Source organism: Pan troglodytes, chromosome 17, assembly GCF_028858775.2.
Source record: "Pan troglodytes isolate AG18354 chromosome 17, NHGRI_mPanTro3-v2.0_pri, whole genome shotgun sequence".
In the NCBI taxonomy this organism is placed as follows: Eukaryota; Metazoa; Chordata; class Mammalia; order Primates; family Hominidae; genus Pan; species Pan troglodytes.
In genome coordinates, this window is record NC_072415.2 from 73,319,081 (window position 1) to 73,341,283 (window position 22,203).

At 42.7% G+C, this 22,203-nt stretch overlaps 1 protein-coding gene across 5 annotated transcripts in view; it reads right to left on the reverse strand.

Annotated features, from left to right (window-relative positions):
- The window catches only part of BCL2 (BCL2 apoptosis regulator), a 199,522-nt gene that overhangs the window by 160,986 nt on the left and 16,333 nt on the right, over nt 1-22,203 (reverse strand). The window contains exon 3 of one of the 5 annotated variants that reach the window (XM_063795816.1): nt 18,386-20,249. The exons of the other annotated variants lie outside the window; for them this stretch is intronic. Coding sequence (XP_063651886.1) covers nt 20,238-20,249 — 12 coding nt within the window. The 3' untranslated portion in view covers nt 18,386-20,237. Of the gene's footprint in view, nt 1-18,385; nt 20,250-22,203 lie in introns of those variants that run through there. 5 annotated transcript variants of the gene reach the window in all.

Genomic DNA, 22,203 nt, shown 5'->3' on the forward strand with positions numbered 1-22,203 from the left:
AGCCATGTTCATGCCACTCACTTCACTCTGAGTGGCAAATTGAGACCTTGTCTCAGAAAGAAAGAAAGAAAAGAAAGAAAGAAAGAAAGAAGAGAAAGAAAGACAGAAAAAGAGAGAGGAAAGAAGGAGAAAAAGAAAAGAAATAGTAGCAACTGTTATTGTAAGACATCTCCACACACCAGAGAAGTTAATTTTAATTTTAACATGTTAAGAACAGAGAGAAGCCAACATGTCCACCTTAGGCTGACGGTTTGTTTATTTGTGTTGTTGCTGGTAGCTGGGTTTGTTATTTTTAAATTAGCTTATCCAATACTTCATTAACAATTTCACTAAGTTATTTCATCTTTCAACATAAATATGCACAAGGATTTCTGCTGGTCAAGACCAAGCTAATATTAGTCCATAGTAGGAGCTAATACTATCACATTTACTAAGTATTCTATTTGCAATTTGACTGTAGCCCATAGCCTTTTGTCGGCTAAAGTGAGCTTAATGCTGATCAGGTAAATTAAAAATTATAGTTAATTAAAAGGGCATAAATGTTACCTGACTCAATAAGTCATTTCAATTAGGTCTGTTATCACAAGTTCTTGACACATGTAATTAAGAAAGCTAAGCTACAGGTCACTCTTTGATGATGTTTAAGCTGCAGTTCTGATTATCTTTAAACTGCGATTCCAATCCAGAGTTGTAACTAGCAGTTATTTCTCTCATGGACCAAAAGATCAGAATTTTCCCTGGAAGTTTATCAGAAATGCTTTCAAGTTTCAAAATACTTGCCTGCAGTATCCTATAGTGGCCTTGAAAACGATCTGTCCAAATACCCAGTTTAACCCATGGTTTAAGAAATAAAGAAAGTTGACTTCATTTATTTGTCTTTTTTCCCTCCTAAATGGCAGTTTGATTTGTAAAGCATGGCAATGGAATGAAAATCTCATTTTCAAGGTCAGCTTTAACAAGCATTCAATATCTCAAATGCCATTACACATTTTACTTACTCAAAACACCAAAAAGTCATCAACACGACCCTCCCAAAATCTACTAATGACTTCTGTGAAAGGCACTGAATCTTTGTAATTAGACAAAGTAAGATCATGTATGTCAAAATACAGGCCCTGGTTCACAGAAAATGCTTAATAAATAGCAGTAAATATATATAGATATATATATCATAATAGCACAAGTTGAATGTGCAGGGTCCATGTAAGCTAAATTTATTATCCCATTTTAGCTGAACAGATTTTAGAACATTCAGTGATTCCATTCCATTTTGTAAATTACTGATTTGTACCAATTCAAAAATTCTTCTGAAACTCAATTCCCAGGCATTTGGCTTTTGTTCCTGGGATTTCCACTGCTTTAGAGAATCCAGCTTTAATGGGCTTCTTTCTGAGAAATTCTCCATTGGTTCTGAGAAGTACTTCTACTGAATGCTCCATTTAATTTCATTTTGCAATTAATGAAACTTTCAAGACATATTTCCCCTCTTTTGAAAAATTTCTAGTTATTTTTTTCTTGCCTTTTGGGTAATTAGGAGCAGCAAACTACTTCCACTAAGAACTAAAGGCAGTAAGTACAGCAACAAAAATACCAAATATCAAAACAAATGTCATTTTCCGAGTTCTGAAACGCCCATCTCTCAGAATTAAAAACATTCCATGTCACCTCTACGGGTCTTTGGTTGCTAGCTCTCAAATGGATTCACGTTCTGATTTCAGTAAAATTCAACCAAAAGCTTTTAGGGTTTTTAATCTTCCTTGACAAAAATACTTAACCTTCTCCAGCCTGGGAGGTACCGTCTTTTCCTGCCTGTGAAACTCTACCAGTTTGGTAATAAAACAAACCACTAATTTAGTTGTTTATTATTCTTAGCCTAAAGATGCTTGCGTGGCTAGCTGAGTACAAATGTACTGTATCTGCTCTTCTTCTTTTTAAAGTTTTAAACAAATAATCACTGAACAAAATCAGCCAGGAATGATCTTCTGCTCATGAGAACCGCATCCCAACCCAGAACCACACGCAGAAGAGTGCAGGGCCTCGAGGTCTGTTATCTCACCAAATAACTTTCCCTATGTGGTGAAAAACTGGTTAAATCACTTTTCCAGCGACCCCGGAATTTTCAGTTCAATTCTATCCCTCCTAAGTCACCAGGGCCTCTTTGGTAATGGATGAAACCATGAAGTTTGGTTCAGAGGAAGCAAAGACACATTCAAATGTGAGACTCAACTGCTCCCCGAGGATTCTTCCTGCTTCCTAGTATTAGGTAGATCAAGAGCACTTTTAAAATAAACTTGGCGTTTGTTTCCTATTCCAATGGAAAATCTGACTGGAGACTCCACAGCGACAGCAAAGAGCCCTTACTTTTCTGGACAATCAAAATCCGGCTTTTGTCACTCTAACAGCAGCAGGTCAGCACACAGGGTACCAGTGTGTCCCTGAGCGCGCTGACGAATGAATATGGTGCTGGCAGCCTTGGCCTGGGGGCACTTCTGAGGAGCTTTAAAAAATACTAATTCCTGGGTTCCCCTCTCCAGCCCAGATATTTTTATTAAATTGGTCTGAGATGTGGCCTGGGTGGCAGGATTTATAACCACTGCCTGGATGATGTTAATGGAAGCCCTTTGAGGTAGAAGAAGGTAGACAGGACTGACTGGGAGCGCATCATCAACCACCTCTGCCTCCCCACTAAGAAGTCTAAGAATCCCCCAAAATAGGGGTGCAGTGGTTGAGGAGAAAAGAGAGGAAGTCACGTATACTTTTGCAGGCTTTCATGCAAGGACCCAAGTGTGTGTGCTAAGCACAGTCCCCAAACAGGGGACCCCAGAAGTCCTATTCCTAAGATCTGAATTGCACCAAAGGTAGAGAGACTCTTCCTGGGGTTATTTGAAACAAGGCAGGCTTTGCCTGGCATGTATGCGCCAGACCCAGCCTCTGCAGTGCTTATGTGGCAATGCTTAAGCAGCTCCCAGCACTCGACAGGGTACTTTAAACAACTTCATTAGTTTGAAATTTTAAATCCAAAAAAAGCTACCTTCAAATGTATGACTCAAGAGCATAAAATTTCAGAGCAGAGAACACCGCCAGGCTAGTAGGTGAAGCATCTTATTTTTAAATGGCAAGGGGGAACCTTGAGTAAATATTTGGTTGCAATGTATTCCAGGGGTGGGGGGTTTGGACGGAGAGGAACCACTGGTTTTTATTCAAAATCCTCCTCCCGCTGGGCCCAGGTCAGGCCTACACAGCTCTGGCTACAGACTGTGAGAATCCTGGAAGGCTCCAGGGGCTGGCTCCCACCATGCTCCACTCCAGCAAGGGCAGACGCCAGGAAAAAAATGGAAAGGGGGAGTCAGGCATGGAAGGTTTCAGACTTGCTGCTGGCAAAAGGCCGCAGAGCATCCCCAGGGAGCAGAGACCTCACAACCAGGCTCCCTACCTCGCTGTCCTTCAGGGCCGCCCACAGCTGGCTCACCTGCAGCTGCACCACCCAAGAGACAGAGACAGGCTCACACGCAGCAGCTGGAGAGAAGGGGCTGGAATAAGGATTCTTTCTAAATGGAAAAATAAAGATCACTGGGGGAACTTCTCGCCCATCCAGCAGTTTGTGTGTACTCAGCTCCCCTGGCAGGGAATGAGGGCCCGTTGTTCCCTGCTGAAGACCATTGCCCTGGAGATGGGATGGGTGGGAAGAAAAATGTCAGTAGGGGCTCTGTCCTTGCCACCTTCTCTCTCTGGCTGACCTCTGGAATTCTCTTTCTGGCTGACCTCTGAAACTGAGTTCTGGGAACGGAAGGGGCCCTTGTGATGCTCCCAACATCTCCCCAAGAATGCACGCCCTTAGTTGGAGCTGTAGCTAGGTAAGGAGGCAGCTGCAAACTGCATCCTCCCCACAATCTTGTGACAGGGGAACATATGCAAATATGAGATGGGTCACTGCCGGGGAGGTACTGGATGGGGGATGTGTTCAGGAGGCTTGTGCCAGCCATGGACTGAACATATGTCAGCCATGTGGTACGGCTCTTACACAAAAACAGAATCCTGAGTTTGGTTTCACAAACAGGCTCATCTCCTCTCATCTCTGAGTGTGTAGGGGGAGAGGGTGCACCGTTTCCATGCAGGGCAAATGTGTCTGCATGGGGCTGGGGGCTCTGCATCTCAGCATGGGTTTGGAAAGTACTAGAAGTGCATCTCACTCAACTTGATTTAGCAAGCATGTCTTTGTGGTCCATGGCTTGTGTTGGCAACTTAAATTTGACAGCACACAAACTATGTGATGGTGATGGAGGGGCAGGTATAGCAACGTCCAGTTTCCCACCTCCAGGTGGTGGCATTCTCCCTGTCCTTTCTGCAACAGCAGCCTGGGAGGTTTTCAATGCCCTTACTTCTCCTGGGTATATCTGAACTACGTCCTGCTCTTATACACATAAAAGGGTCACTTGAGGAGCTTTGGTCATGTGGCAGCTGTTTGGAAACAGGCTGCCTGATGCATTGACAACCACAGGAAATCTGGAAGAGTAAAACCTGCCCCATAGCTGGCATGCTACTTGTACGTTAAAATGAGAGCATAATGTAAAAGAAATGCCTTAACACTTCCTTCACTAGGTTCAAACTTGCTGTGATTATTTAGGAATTCATTTCATTTAACCAAATATGAATTGAGCACCTTTTACACAGTTGGGGGCAGGGGTGTCCAAACAGACATGAATAATTATGATACAAAACCTATTGTATATATACACAGAAAATGGATGTAGACACAAAATGAATAAACATGAAATGAATGTAGACAAAGGATAGGTTAATTTTCATTGAAGGGGAGGCAGGAGGGTTCAATAAAGAAGTTGAATGTAGCTGGGACATAAGATTAGGGCAGGAGTAGGGGCTAGGATTGGGAGCAGAAAGTAAGGAGGACAGAGAACTTTAATGGGAGGTAGACTGGAAAGTGGGCTGGTGCCAGCCCTGAAGGTCAGCTGTACACCAAACTCTGTAGCTTGGTATACAATGACCTCTGAGCCAACCTTCAGGGCTGGCATCCTGAAGGTCATTGAAGGGGAGGTAGGAGGATTTGGTTTGGGGCAGTTTCCAGGTGAGAGGCAAGAAGTAAGGAGAGAAGGCAGAGATGGCACAGGATGGTGGGAAGGGAGTCCTTGGTGCCCAATCTCTGCCAGGCAGGGTCCTATCTTGCTACCCCATGATCCCCACATGACGACTGCATGGAGCAGATGTCATTATCCCCATTGCGGATCTGGGTCTCCTGGGTCCCTCCTCAAAATAAGACCCATTCAAAAGACACCTCCTACAACATGGGTCTGAACTACAGGTCTCCCGAGGCCACTATGGAAGGATACTGGCACTCATTCAACAGCAAAACTGTCCCAAAACATCTTCTGTAGACATCTGTCCCTCTCCAGCGTTTTGCTTCTTGTGGCAGTTGTTCTCTTTTCTCCGTCTCTCACTTCTCTCTCTACTACCTCCTTCTTGGATCCCTTTTCTCACAAGAGCTCTAGGCCACCATTTCTTACTCAGAGTGACTTCCTGCTTCTCTGGTCTGCCCATCAGTTGCCCCAGTTAGCAAGATGAAGGGTCCTCCTCAGGAACCAACCTCCTTAGAAAGTATTAGAATTCTGTATGCTCCTTATTTTATACTCTGGCTGGGTCACATTCTAACAAGGAAACTGAAGCTCAGAGAAACTAAGTGTTTCTCAAGGTGCTCAACAGAGATGTTTTAGGAAGATAAATGGCATTGATGAAGAGGATGGATGGGCTGGGAACAGGTGCTGAAAGAGAAGGATACCAATCTATGACATTTTGGAAAATACAAAACTCTAGGGATATAGAAGAGAAAAGCAGTTGCCAGGGCTAAGGGTTAGGGGGTGGCAGGCAGTTTGAGTACAAACTCTCATCATGAAATATGTTTGGGGGGTGATTGACCTGTTCTGTATCCTGATTAGAGTAGTCGTTACCTCTCTGTTCATTTATCAAAACCCACAAAGCTACACAAAAATGATGAATTTTACTGTAGGTAAACTTAAGAATAATTTTTGAAACGACAGGAAGACTGGCTAGGAGGTTACAGCATATGCAAGAAGGAATGAGAGGTTGAATTAGAGCAGCAGCAGCAGCAGGATAAAAATAATAATAAAATAATTTTAAAAACCTAAAAACCAGAGATCTAGGGAAGAGAGATTTTTAGAAGCAGGATTCAGATATGTGGGGAGTATGAGTGAAGAACTCAGATATGCAGACTTTCAGGGCTGGAAAGAATCTTAAGAGATGATCCAGGAAAGCTCTATCTCACAGATGAGAAAACCAAGTTGAAAATGATTTAAGAGTTTGGGGCTCTGTCTGGGTGGACAGTGATATCATTAAGCAGACAGAACAGACATAGATGAGCAGACTAGAGGAGGAAGTTGATGAGTTCATTTTGGACATTTTGATTTTGGAACATTTATGTCACCAAGATTTCTTTTTTTAGTTTTTAGGAATTTGAAAACAAAATTGTTGGGTTTTGGCATTGAGTGCAATATCTTTCCACAAATACTGTTTCATTACAGCTACAATGAAAAAGAACTTTGAATACAGATCCCTACATGAAGATGACACATTAGCTTCTTCTGAGTTGTTTTTGTTTTGTGACTTTCCTTCAGCATCACAAAGAGGGAATGACACTGACCCAGCAAAGATTTTAGGCACATTCTCCATTAACATACTTGCCACAAACACTACCATATTTTCATGTGTTTATATAACAAAGCTTTTCCTTCCTTATTAAAAACAATATGAATCAAGCTTTGAAAAGCAGTTGTTTTCCATTCTTACTGATGCTAGGCTATAATTCACTGCTGTTTTGTTTTCGTTTTAGAATATTTAGCAAGCAACCAAGGGAAGATGGGCATTGACTTGCTATTAGTCAGTAGGCACAGCCTAGTGAAAGTTTCCATGCTGCACATAGGGCTGAAATCAAGGAGTCTTTTGTCCATATTTCAGAGCAACTTGGAAAATGATTTGGTTTAGCAGTCAAGGGGAGAAAAGAAGTAGAGTTTTCAACACCATCACAGCCATTGGGATATGCAACCAATTTTAAGAATCAGAACCTCAAGTTGCAAGCTACCAAGAAAGCATAATGTTCTTGGCAGCAAAGTTTAATCACAGAAGAACAACATAAATATAAAGCTAATAGTATTTAAAATAACTGTCTACTGTTTCTTCAAGAGCTGAGTAAAGTGAATGCAAAGATGGTGAGTCTAAGGAAGAATCTAGAATGCTGGCACATTTAGGCAGGGATCTTGTTTTGCTTGCTGATAAACCTACATGCGTAGCACAGTGCCTGGCACATAATAGGCTCTCAATATGTAATTGTTGAATGAATGAATGAAGCTAGGAGAGAAGTGAACAAGTAAAGTAAGAGATCAAAGCCACCATACTTCATTCATCCATTCAGCAAATGTTACTGAGCTCTTACTAATGTGAGGCCTTTTTTTAAGGCATGGTGGTGGATATACACAAGCCTAAAGTAACAACTTAGAAAACAGCCCCGGGCTTCAGCATGTTTATAACCTGGAAGAGGAAGAAGGAAAAGTATAGCAAACATTTGTATATCAAAGTAATATCAAAGAGCATGTGACAAGGCCTGGAAAAATGGCACAAAAAAAAAAAGGCTGAAAAGGTGGTAAAGATTTAGAAATCAGCGGGGTCACTCCCAACAGGGATACTTTCATCCTGAAGGTGAGACCAGATCTGGGCCTTAAGGGATGGAGAATTCTGATGGGAAGAGAATACTCTGGGATGTAAAAACAGCAGGAAAAAGATCCCCGGAACAGAGAAGGCAGGGCGGGTTCAGAGCATAGCAATCTTGCTAAGGAGTAGCAGGGAATGATGAAGAAAATGTCACATAGGTTGAAATGAAAGATGGAGAGAGGAATTTGAACAGCTGGATAAAGGAAAATGAAGACTTACCTAGGAGAAGAGGAGCCTTAAAAAAAAAAAAAAAAAAGGGTGGCTCATGCCTATAACCCCAGCCCTCGAGGAGGCCAAGGCAGGTGGATCACTTGAGGTCAGGAGTTCAAGACCAGCCTGGCCAACATGGTGAAACCCCGCCTCTACTAAAAATACAAAAATTAGCCAGGCATGGTGGTGCATGCCTGTAATCCTAGCTACTTGAAAGGCTGAGGCAGGAGAATCACTTGAGCCTGGGAGGCGGAGGTTGCAGTGAGCCAAGATGGTCCCACTGTACTCCAGCTGGGTGACAGAGCGAGACTCCACCTCAAAAAGAAAAACAATCAGGGAAGAATTTTAATTAAATCATCACAAAGTATAAGATAAACTGGAGTGCGGAGAAACTGGAGCAGGTGAATGAATTCCCCTAGGGAAGAGTTAAGAAGGTGGTGGCAGCAAGACCAGTGAGGGAGGAATGGAGGGCAGTGAAGGATGCTGGGCTCAAAAACCTGAGCAGAAGCTGGAAGAATGCACCCTAGGTTTTGAGCCTGGGTCATCGGAATAGTGATGAGAGCAGGAAGAGAAACTGTTGAGTCCAAGAAAGGTTTTGGAGGGATGACGATGAGTTTAGTCTTGGATTAAATATTTTGATTATGTGTTTAATTTGAACTGCCAACAGGAAGTCCACATAGAAAGGGTCATCAGGAAATAGTATATAAGCAGAACTGGAATTTGCAGAAATACCCATTTGAGAATCAGCTGCATACAGACGATACGGAAGCTGTGGGGATGAAAAAGGTCCCGCGCAAGAGAATCAGGAAAAAAAAAAGTGAGACAATGAGTCAAGACAGACAGTATTAAAGGAACTTCCCAACCATTTGCTCAATGTAAAAATGGAAATGAGGCGAGGTTTGTTCCCTTAGAGCATGTTTTTCACAGCAAAAGAGAATTCATTCCTAAAACTGGTTTTTATCTCGAGCTAAAGAAAACACCTTAACACTTCATTCATAGTAAGGACCATCACAGTAATCCTGTGTGACAAAGCTCAGGATAAATGCCATGGCAGGAATTTGACTTGAATGAGATAGCAGGATGGAAGGAGGGAAACAGGAGCCCTTGCTTTGAAGAGATCACCTTTCATGGGCTCAGTTCAGGCTTCACTCAGCAGGAAAAAAATCTGCAAGGCTTAAATAAGTACTTCTATTTGGTAGAAGGCAATGGAAAAGAATAACCTAATTCATTTAATCTGCAGTTGCCACAGATACAAAAACAAGAGAAGTTATGAACACTGTGTGGGCCGAATGTTTCTTTCCTACTCCCACCCTCATCCCACTCGGCCCTCTTTCCCAGGTCATTATCAACATATTTCAAAAGCCTCCGAGATGTTGATAAAGCGGCTCACCATCTGTGAACTCCTCCTCCACAGAAGAGTGATAGGTCTCAAGAACAAACCTTCCTACCTTCGCATGGAACAAAAGCCTGACTTCGACACCCGGCACCCACAGCTGTTTTCCACGAATAGAAAGAACACAGCCAACCCAACTGGCTCTTTGAAGGTACGCCATCCTTTTCCTGTGGCCTAATTTATGCTGCAGATTGAAAAGTGCAAAAAAGCAAAAAATGGATAAGGTTTTCACAAGAGTTACTTAGTAGATGCTGATTTTCTTCCAATATCAAATGCTTGAGGCACATATGATTGGTTTCCATTTCTCTGTATTTGTCGAAAGAATCTCTAAATTGTTCCCCAAATGAATTATTATTTTGACTGGGGACACTGAAGTTCACGGTTATTTTTAAAAACTACATTTTGCAAAAAGTTATCACTCTTCTTACCAAAGATTCACAATACAGTGTTGATGGGAACGTGACCTAGTTGGACAGCTACCTTCAGATATGCCTGATGCCCTTCAACAGGTCATCATTTGCACTAGAAACCAATACTCATCAAGTGTCAACAGGTCCACAGCCCCGTCCTGAATCATTCAGAGGAAGTTAAATACAAGAGTTTGCAATTTAAACCAAAGTGTACCATCCCAATCTGTAAAAGACTCGGGAACACATGAAAGAGTACAAAGATAAAGCAAATAGCCTTGAATTACTTAGTTTAGTTGGAACTATTTTTGTCACACTATCAACCGAGGCCCTGAAGTACTCATGAGTATTTCTCTTTTTTTTCTCAATAAAGCGGGAAAAAATGCTGAAAGAATTTTTTAGATGTATTCCTTTCTTGTGTTGGAAAGATAATCTTACTGAAACAGGAATGGAATCTAGCTTATGTCTCTCTTTCCTATTCTTAGAATCCTAAACAAAGAAATGAATGTCTAGAAGGTGGTTTGGGGAAACAGTTAGAAGATTCCCATGGGAAGCAAGTTAAATTAAGAGTCCAAGAAGACTAGAAACCACTTTATATCAGTGCTGGGCTCACAGGAGAGCTAGGTGATAGGAGAGAGGGCCAGTGATGTGGACAGATCATGAGAGTGACAGCGAAGAGAGTCCAGGTAAGACCTAACGAATGACTTAATAGATCAACTGGAGTGGTTTTAGTGGATAGGTTTGCATGTTTCTAACGACACAGAAACCTACAAAATAGTTCACTGGTTTTCAGAAAAATACTGGAAGGATTCATCACAAACTCCTAGCCCCAGCCAACCCCAGTGCAAAAAAAAAAAATGCCCAATCCTTCAAAAGATTCATATGTGCAGGGTTATTACTCTAGGCATCAGCTTGCCTGGGACCATCCTGGCCTACCCTATTGTCCCAGAATAATGATTAATAACAAGTGTCTCAGCTTGGATGAGACAATTTTATGATCATCCTAGATATGAAAGAACGGCAATCTAATAGGTTAATGAATATCAACACAAAATACCTTTAGAAAGGCTTTCCTTTCTAATTGTGGTTCCAGACTTTATACAGCGCACTCACATGTACCATGCTAGCTGGGATTTGCACTCTGGTAATAGAAATGGGGGGCTTGCGCACAGAAGGAAATCGGTTCATGTTGGCACCACCCAGGTGCTCAGCAAATGGACAGCAAATATACCGTTGTTGAAGAAAGGCAATGAAAGAACCCTCTTCACCAATGTCTTGAATGAATGGTTCTTCAGCCATGACACATCGTACTGAGGAATGGCTTAACAGTTCTCCTTGATTCTGGGAGTGAAATAAGTATGGGGGTAAAGAGCATCAGGAAGGCTCCCACTGCAGGAAACCCTGTGAAGAAAGTGCTGAAGAAAGCGCTCTCCCACCACGCATTAGGGAAGGAGCTCAGGAGCTCTCTGCCAACTGCAGTAGGCACGGGCCCAGAGACAGAAGATTTCTGTGGTCTGGGCACCCTTCCTGCTGCTGCAGGTGATGAGTAATAATAGCGACGGCTCTCATGTCACAACCTGGTGGCCGCTGGACCCTCACTTTGGTTGGAGGGTGTGTCCCCACAGGGGAAGTTCACAAGAGCCAAGCTGGGCTCTGAGCTTCATGCAACGTGCAAGATGTGCACCAAGACGACCTCACCCCTGGCTGGACTCAGCCCCGGGACAACACTCCCACCCCGCAGAGCCCAGCCAGGTTCTCAGTGGCCCCAAGATAGCACACAAGCAGCTGGGATGGGAAAACAAGGTTTAGTAATATGAAACCAAAATACTCCTCCAGCCTGACTGCACTGCCCAGGATGAAATTCTCTCTAATTCCACTGAACATCTTAAACCAAAACATATTCAAACCCTGAACATCAGCAGCACTCGTACTTCTCTTTTTTGGGGCTGTGAAGGGAGGGTGGAGTGCTGCAACAGAATAACAATTTTCAGCATAGGAAAATCCCCAATATGCAGGTTGTCACCTGCTTGATCTATTTTCCTCCCAACCAAGTTAAGCAATCACCAACAGTTCTCTATGAGATATCTTCCACTGAGATTAAAGGAATGACCAGCAAGAAACAGTGTATGTGTTGCGGTAGTTGAGTGTGGGTTTTCAAACGGGTACATTCCTAGAAGACGGGACAGCAGGCTCTGAGGAGGCAGCTTTGTGAAAGAGACTGGGGTGTCCAGGGGACCTTGGATATCTGGAATACTCACATATGGTGCTTGTTCTGGGGCTGGGGGGAGACAAGTACATATAGAAATATCGTAACCAGTTTTCTCCAGTAAATACACCAAAACAAAGGAAAATGGGATCAAAGTATAGCCAGCAACGTGAAAAGTCCCATTTCAAAATCTAAAGTAAGATTCCAAAATAGAACATGTTTTAACAGAGTATGAAATTTATGGAAACACTTCCTCACCCGGCTCCTGATCTTTTATAGGTACCTATCATGCAACAGTTCAGCTTTAAATCTTTTTTAGGAAGCAGCTGGCTACCAGAGATCTTCACTCCTGTGCTTTTTTTCTCTTTTTTTTTTTTTCAAATCTAGCATCTCCTTTCCATGTGATGCACTATGCTTGGAGCTGGCAGAGCAAAAGCCTGTCATTCTTAAAACATGAAGAGAATAATTCAGCGCCTTATTTTGTGATCACAGAGAATGCAATTAATACTTTGGCTGCCTTGGTATGTAGACCAAACCTTCTGCCACAGTGTTTTGCAGTGCTGTTGTCCAGGGCAGCTCTGCCAATCTTTTCATTCCAACAGAAACGATGCCAGACTTCTCAGTGCTAAGCAAAGTATAATGAGGCGGAAGAGGTGGCTGGAACCCTCAGTGAGGGAATGTGCTCCTGGGATGATTCTCTACAAAATACAAAGCTATCCCAAGATCCAACAGCTTTTGTACCCCTGCATTTACGAAACCCAATTAAAATAAATTCTTTAAAAAGAAAAAGTAGGCTGGGCAGGGTGGCTCACCCCTGTAATCCCTGCACTTTGGGAGGCCGAGGCCGGTGGATCATTTGAGGTCAGGAATTCAAGACTAGCCTGGCCAACATGGTGAAACCCTGTCTCTACTAAAAATACAAAAAATTAGCTGGGTGTGGTGGCACACACCTGTAGTTCCAGCTACTCAGGACGCTGAGGCAGGAGAATCACTTGAACCCGGGAGGCTGAGGTTGCAGTGAGCCAAGATCACACCACTGCACTCCAGCCTGGGCGACAGAGTGAGAGTCCGTCTCAAAAGAAAAGAAAAAAAAAAGTAGTTAAATTCTTATGTCATTCATCCATGGTCCAAAAGCTTTTTAATTCATAGAAGGTATAAGACAGGGAAAATCCTTCTAAACCGAGAACACGCAGTGATTTACTAAATCATATGAGCAATGTTGGAGAATTACTATCTGTGTAACACTAGACTCTGAAGATAGGAGATAAGAAATAATTATAATTTGGCTGAGTTCGGTGGCTTACACCTGTAATCCCAGAACTTTGGGAGGCCAAGGTGGGTGGATCACGAGGTCAAGACCAGCCTGGCCAAGACAGTGAAACCCCCATCTCTACTGAAAATACCAAAAAAAAAAAAAAAAAAAAAATTAGCCAGGCATGGTGGCGAGTGCCTATAGTCCCAGCTACTCAGGAGGCTGGGGCAGAGAACTGCTTGAACCTGGGAGGCAGAGGTTGCAGTGAGCCGAGATTGTGCCACTGCATTCCAGCCTGGGAGACAGAGCGAGACTCTGTCTCAAAAAAAGATAATAATAGTAATAATTATTATTATAATTCATAGAAAGTGTAGGGACAAGGAGAACAGAGAGAACCAAGAAAGACAAGTAGGTATAAATGTTTTTAGATATTATACTACAATATGTATGTATTGGCTATAGTTGCAAAGAAATCCTAGACCCAACCTGTGTCTGTCAAGGGCCAAGTGAATGGTCCAGGCCAATGATCTCATTTGCCATAGACCTCAGTGCCCCCAGCACATCAGACAGCAGAAAGAGCAGCAGTGAGAAGCAAAACCTTTATACCATCATTGATAGCTTATTAATACGATTCTTGCTGATTCTCTGGCCTTCGAAACTCATAGAATCACAAAATGTTAGTGAGGGACCCTGTAACTCAACTTCCCCATTTGCAGATGAAGAAATGAAAGCTCAGAAGAGTATATGACATGCCCAAACAGCAAGTGCCTGGCGGGTCAGAAGAATACAACCCAAGGCCCGTTGCCCTAAATGTCCTCAACAACTACACAGCTCTCACCCATATCCACCTCCTCTTCTTGATCAATTCTCTCTTCTTCCTTAGAACTGCACCTCCCCAACCTTTTTCCTAAGCCATCCCCAATGCTGGGTGACTACCTGGGTTGGATCCCTTGCCTCTTTGGTCCAGGGTACCTGCCTTGTCCTTCCATCCCTCAAGGACTAAACCCAGTCTCAGGATTTTCTGACAGGTGGGATCCACAAACCTTGCTTCACGCTGCCTGGAATTTTCCCTAACAGTAGTTGACTCCCAACAGAAGAAAATGCCCTCTGGTTGTGACCACATGCTTGTCTCACCCTGACCCTGCCCTTCCCCAATGGGCCTCAAAATTCAGCAAGTCTTACCTTTACACTGAATATCCACTATAGGCTTTGATTACTGTGTTTTATTAGCCAGCTGCAGGGCATGTTTGTGTGTATTTACATACACATGCACACAGAAATACTTCTAAGTGGGCTGTGTTCTATCATCTTTGGTACAGAAATAAAAGTAAATATTTCCATGCATAAATTTTAGTGTATTTTTAATAGACACTGGAATAGAAGTCGAAAGTTCTATTTCCAACCTTCCCAACCCAGCTGTAATGGTCCAGCCTGGCAAGAGTTAGAAACTACTGAAGTCCTTTTTTTTTGAGACAAGGTCTCACTCTGTCATCCAGGCTGGAGTGGAGTGGCACAATCATGGCTCACTGCAGCCTCAACCTCCCATCTCAGCCTCAAGGGATCCTCCCATCTCAGCCTCCCAAGCAGCTGAAACTACAGGCACACGCCACCATGATTGGCTTAATTGTTTTGTGTTTTGTAGAGGCAGGGTTTTGCCAAGTTGCTCAAGCTAGTCTTGAACACCTGGGCTCAAGTGATCCTCCAGCCTCGGCCTCCCACAGTGCGAGGATTACAGGCATGAGCCACCACGTCCACCCAGAAACTACTGAAGTTTTATTCCTGGCTTAACTCTTAAGGCAGGCTGGCAACAGTGACCTCTTACACTTCAGTGTGCTCACCTGTAAAAGTATGGTGAGGACTTCCCTGCCCAGCTCAGCAGACTGACAATGGGAGCCACAAGAACGTGAATATGAATGAACTTTAAAAAGGGCTACACAACTGTAGCTCATTGAAGAAAAAAGGAAAGGTCTTTCTATCCTCCTATATAGTAATATCCAACTATGGGAATAAAAAGGTGACCACATTGTGCAATAAATGGTTAGCAGTCTAGACCAGTGCTGTCCAATAGAAATATAATCGGAACCGGCCCCGCACGGTGGCTCACGCCTGTAATCCCAGCACTTTGGGAGGCCGAGGCGGGCGGACCACAAGTTCAGGAGATTGAGACCATCCTGGTTAACACAGTGAAACCCTGTCTCTACTAAAAATACAAAAAAAATTAGCTGGGGATGGTGGCGGGTGCCTGTAGTCCCAGCTGCTCGGGAGGCTGAGGCAGGAGAATGGCATGAACCCTGGAGGCGGAGGTTGCAGTGAGCCAAGATCGCGCCACTGCACTCCAGCCTGGGCGACGCAGCGAAACTCTGTCTCAAAAAAAAAGAAAGAAAGAAATATAATGGGAACCACATATGTAATTTTAAATTTTTAGTGGTCACGTTTAGTATATTTTATTAAACTAATACATCCAAAATATTATCACTTCAACACAAAATTCTTATAAAAATTATTGATAAAATATTTTGCATTCATTTATTCATACTACATCTTTGAAATCCAGTAAACCTGGTGTGTATTTTACACTCCAATTGCATCTCAATTCAGATTGGCCACATTACGTGAGCCTGGTAGCCACAGCCACAGCACTGGAGAGGGCAGGAGTAGATTTTAGACACAATGTTATGGTGTCAAACCTTGGTGGCACAGAGCAGCCTTTTCTCGGTGCCTAGCACAGTGCCTTTTAGTGACTAAATGCCCAATCAAGATGTGTGGGATGAGTAAATGTTTGGATATATACTGTGATCACAGAAAATCTGTAGAATAAGAGGAAGAATAAAGGACTTTTTGAAAAAGCATTAGTCTGTGTTGACCTTTTCCTGTTCCCAAAACACAGAAGTCTTGGCTCACAGACTGCCAAAGGGAAAGCCGCTGCTCATAATGAAATTCCAGGCGTGGCATCGGCTGATGGGGTGAGCCATTCCTTCGCAAGCCACCTTTAACCTGCCTCTCTGTGGACTTGCCTGGCCTCTCAAGTGGCTGCTTCTAAAAGCCCAGGAACACTGCTGAAAACAGATGAGCACGTGTCCCTGGGATCCGTATTCCTGTGAAATCATTTGCATTCTGTTAGGCAAATTTGCATAAAATTGGAGCCAAGAGAGCTTGGCTGGGTTTCCAGGCCGGCACTCTCTCTCCATGCTGCTATGGCCACCAGTATTCATCACCACTTACCAGGGTGGTCGAGCAAGACAGACCCCCAATTAGAATCGGCAGACAAATGGAATCTCTTCCCTATGCTGACATGAAAATCCGTGTCCTCTGGGGTAAATGAGTGAAGGAACTCCGAGCTGTAATCTGGCTGCCGCATCCTTTGTTATGACAAGAGTTTATTTTACACGACTCTGACCTATGGCTTGAAAACACAGCTCAGTTGTGGTTGTAATGATCCAGAACGGCACACGCACCTGAATGCCAAGGAGCTCAGATTCTGGCCCATGGGCCATCTGGGAAACCAAACTCACCACCCTTCATTCCAGAAAGCCAAGGGCTTCGACTCCTAAAGCAAGGTTTACCCTCAAGGGCCTCTCCTCCTTTTAGCTAGCTATGTTGATGGCAAACTCCAGGCAAGGTGCAAATAGCTACCCCTAAACGCACACACTCATCCCTTTCTTTGGGACAAAGAACAAAAGTCAAATCACAGTGACGCCCAACCTACCCATGGCCAAGGGAACAAGGTAAATTACACAACAGAGAAGGACAAAGGTGGAAGGAAAAATACACAGAAAACAATGCAATGCTATTTTATATTTTGTTATTTTTATCTCAACTACCTATCTCTTTCTAGGACTATTCCCCAGAGAAATTCCATTTTCATTACAAAACTAGTTTCTTATGCCAGGGAAAAGGCTGCGGAGCTGTTATCATTGCCATTGTTATTTCTACTAAGGTCATCTCAGATGGCATGTCTACGTGAGATAAATGGTTTCCTAAACAGGCTTCTCTGCATCCTGCCACCACTTAGGTTTGCCCCGAGTCATCACTTCTGGGGCCTTGAAAGCAGCAGCTTCCTGGAAGGCTCAAAAGCTGGGCGGCAGCAGAGCATCAGAATTAAGGGCTCCAAGTACTCCAAAACTGCCTGGGTTCAAATTCCAGCCCAGCCACCCAAACAGCTGTAATGAGTCCCCCTCTGCAAGCCTCGGTGTTCTCATCTGCAAGACAAGGATAAAAACACCACCACCTCCCAGTACTGTTGTAAGAAAGAAATACACGAATAGTGATAGAACGTTTAGAAAGAGTCGGGCAAAGTACAGGCCATGTGAACCTCTGCTTTATCACTGTTGTGAGTATAGCTGGGGTGTCACTTTAACACTTGCTAGTACTGCTTGTCATGTGTACCCAGCTGCCTGTGCATTCATTCATTCAATCAATATTACTGAGCATCTATTATGTGCTTGCCTTGCGCTAAGCACTGAGTATTCAGCGATGATCAACTGTGCACAATCTTGTTGATTCTACCTTAGAACACCTTTTCAGGTAGTCCCATCCTGGGAGTTCCTACTGCCCATGCCTCGGGGCAGCTGCCCAGCACCTTCACTTGGGCACCTGACCCCACCTTCCCATCTGGCCTCCTTGCTGCCCTCACTGCCACCAACACACTGCTACCAGCAGTATTTTCATCAACAAAAAAATCCGGCCATGTCTCTTAGTATCCTGCTAGAAACCTTTACTGGCATTCCACTGCAGGAAAGATCTAATCAAACTCCTTAGTGGGGCACATAGAGCCTTGGAGAGCGAGCCTCCACTATCTTCCCGCTTCATCCCCTTCCATTCCATCCCCAACTGCCTCTCTTCTGGTCTCTCTGGCCTTTTTGCCATTTCCAAGCTTGGCAGGCCCTTCAATTACTCTGCTTATTTGTATATGGTACCCTTTCACATTCTCCAGAGAGCAAGATGTCTTGCTTTTTTTTTTTTTCTTTTTCTTCTTTTTTTTTTTTTTTTTTTTTTTTGAACAAACTCTTATGTATCCTTCAAGCCCAGGCCAAACGGCACCTTCTCTGTGAAACCATCCTTAACTTTCCCAGGAAAAAACTCACTGGACTGTAATAGATCTGTTTGTGTGTCTGTTTCCCCAGGAGACTGTCCCCCCCCAAGGCCAGAGATCATGTCCAGAAACCCAGTAGGCACAAAGAATGTGGAACAAACAAATGACCACGTTTTATTGTACAGTGGTTTCAAAATGAAGTCAGGAGGCAGAGTTGAGGCTGCAAAGCAGCTCCTCACAAAAACCACTCTATGCATCCTGCAGTGGGGGAGGCGGCTCTTCTAAACATGGGTACAACTTAATTTATGCACAGACAGAATAATTTAGATGCAGTAAGACAGCAAAAACTCCCCCCAGAAATTACATCCCTATCCACTTGAGTCAAGTTCCTACTAATTCTCTACTATAGAAAGGGAGGTAGGAGGTGAAAAAGAATGAAAGAAGTCAGCAAACACCCATGAAGGTCTCTCTGCCTATTTAACACACACACACACACACATATTCACAGAGAAGGTGCCATTTGGCCTGAGCTGTAAGGATATGTAAGAGTTTGTTCAAAAAAAAAAAAAAGAAAAAAACAAAAAAGAAAGAGATCTTGTGCTCTCTCCCTCTCTCTATATGTGTGTGTGTGTGTGTGTGTATGTATTTTACTTTGATATTGCTGGGATTCCTCTCTTTCACTACAGTCTGGACTGAATCATTTCACATAAGTAAATTTTTCAGATGACTGAAGCCTAAACTTTTAAAAAATTTTAACCATTTGGAATGGAGATATTTCTGTAACTTACTACTTACTTTCCCTGAACTCTTTGACTCTTCCTACAGAAAATAACTCTGTCTTGATGACTCAGTGGCATCATTAGGAATCACTAAGATTGTCCTGTGCTACCATCCAGCGAGAACTCCAGGAGCCGTAGAGATCTTTGTGACTGCCTGCCCCACGCAGAAGAGCCTCAGAGACTCCTGAGCTGGTTTTAAGAGCATTTTTGTCTTCTTCCTTGCTGTCAGACTCTAAAATAATTCTTTGAATAATTTACAGGCCTCCATTACCTCCTCTGTCAGGTCAATTCTAATTTAATATATTTGCTGTTTCTATTGGCTGGGTGGGGAGCGGAAATGACAACCAATTTTGTGAGAAAACGGACTTTTAAAAAAGCAAATGGTATGGAATATTATTCAGCCTTAAAAAGAATGAAATTCTGATGCATGCCATGACATGGGTGAACTCTGAAAATATGTTAGATAAAACAAGCTAGACACAAAAGGACAAATATTGTCTGATTCCACTTATGGGAAGAATCAAATTCTTCCTCGAAGAGTCAAATTTATAGAGACAGAAAATAGAATAGTGGCTACCCAGGACTGGGGAGAAAAAGAAACAGGGAGTTATAGTTTAATGGGTAGAGTGTCCATTTGGAATGATGAACAAGTTCTGGAAACAGATGTCAGTAACGGCTTACATAACAATGGTTTACGTAACAAAGTAAATGTGCTGAAAGCCACCGAACTATACATTTAAAATTGGTGGAAAAGGTAAATTTTATGTATATCTTAACTCACACACACACCACATACATATATACATACGCATATTTATACAGATATATTTTTACATGAACTGGTTGAGAAGGGTGGCTGAGCTCTTATGAGCAATGGGTATGAACTTTAGCATATGTACTTCATGACATCCCCCTGCACAGAAGGGGCTGAAATGACTTCCTAGTTCCTAGTTGTGATTCACACCATCATCAAGAAACAATGATCTCCGAAGGTGCTAATGTATTTTGCAATCATAAAGATCTTTTACTCACAAATTACAGTACTGGCGACAAACAGGCACTCCGAGCTTCTTGGAGAACATTATGAATAATCCCAAAGAGAACTGAGCTCCAGAAGGGGCGGGGCTTTGTCCTTTTCACACGGGAAACCAGTGCGCCTGTCCACGGCACAGAATCCAAATCTACTCTTCCCTTCTCCTGAGATCAAACTCTAGAACTAAGAGGTCACATGTAAAGCTGTTAAAAGAACAAAAATACTGATTATCTGAATTCATTAGGATCTTAAGGATATGTAAAAACTACATAATGCAGTCTTTTAAATATTACAATGTTGGGTTATGTCTTATAAATGAAATATTTTAGGTAATATTGGATGAATATTTTTAAAGTAGTCTGGTCTATAAAAGAGAGGAGGCCAGGTGTGGTGGCTCACGCCTGTAATCCCAGCACTCTGGGAGGGAGGCCGAGGCAGGTGGATCATCTGAGGTCAGGAGTTCGAGACCAGCCTGGCCAACATGATGAAACACAGTCTCTACTAAAAAAACATACAAAAAATTAGCTAGGCTTGGTGGCAGGCGCCTGTAATCCCAGCTACTCGGGAGGCTGAGGCAGGAGAATCGCTTGAACCCGGGAGGCAGAGGTTGCAGTGAGCCGGGACTGCACCACTGCACTCCGGCCTGGGCAACAAGAGCAAAACTCCTTCTAAAAAAAAAAAAAAAAAAAAAGAGAGAGAGAGAGAGAAAGAGAGAGAGGAAATAGTTGGTGGCTTGTTCAGTTCAACTAACACAGAGCCTGGGGTTTGGGGAGCCTGGTGGTGAACTCTGTCTTGCTTAATGAAAGGTCACTATTGTCCCTCTGCCCGAATAATAATTTCCCTTCCTTTTTGGCTTCCTTATGAAATACCATGAAGCTCTACTCTAAAAAGTCATAACACGTTGTGCCTGGGGAAGATGTTGAATTGAAATTTTTTAATATGTGCTTTATTAAACAAACCACTTAAAACATTATTTTTGTCCTTCTGAAGAGTGACTTATTCTGCACATGAATTCAGAGTGAGTTAAATATTCAACCTATATGTGTTTCATAACACAAGAGATATATAAATAAATGAGAAAGTAGGGGGGAAAAAGAGGTTTAGTAAGGATGCAGTAAGAGTTTCCTATCTTGTCAGAATTTCGCGTTTAAGTTTCTTTTAAGAAAGTAGTTTCCTGGCCCATGCTGAAACTCCCTTAGCCCTGCAAATAACACAAGGGCATCCTGTTCAAATGTTATTATGGAAACACTGTGCTGTTCTGGGCCAAATGTATCCAAATTAAACTGAGGGGGATGGAAATAACTCTCCCTTGATACGCCCTGGTTGCTGAAGGTGGGTTTGTTTTTAAGTAGAATAAAATTTACAGCTGAACATAAAAACAGATACATCCTCATCTTGTAAACCTGAGTGACATGTCATTCCACCTCTGGACTCTAGAAGAAAAAAAACACTAAGGTCATGCCTAAAATAAAAAGAGTGAAGGGAAAAGGATCATACCAGAGGTAAAACCGCAGACTTTCCCCACCTTTTTATTAAGGTATTAGGCAAGTTACAATTTGACAGTGAGATCATTTCTCTGGAACCAGGAAGGCACTGTGGGTTTGTTTTTCCAACGCACACTCTGACCCCTGTAAGAGCTTCTGAATCAGGTGTCTGGTCTTGGTAGGAACCAGTGATTAGTACTTATTTTTCAAAGCTATTTAAACAGACTCTAGGAGTCAAAAGGGAGACAGAAAAAAAAGTTGTTTCATTTATTTTTTAACTATGAGAGAACTTAAAATTCCATGTTGTAGGAAAGATTTCACCTTCTAGTTATTAAAATAAAGATGACTAACTGGCTTCCTAAAGAACCCAAAAGGTCACATGCATAAAGTTGTTCTTTTGTAATATGCTTCTGTTTAAATTTTTGTTTTAAAAATTTAAGTTCCAGAGGACATGAACATCACTTGGATTGCCTAAATAAAGGATGCTGGTTTTGCCTCTTACCAGGCAAAGTCACTTGACTTTGCAGAACCTCTGTTTCCGCATCTATAAATCCACTTCCTGCCCTCAAGGAGAGGTTATTGAGGTTAAATAATCTCCTATCCCTAAAAGTGTTAAATCCAGGGTCTGGCACATATTGGGGTTCAATAAATATTCATTTCCTTCCTTCCTCCT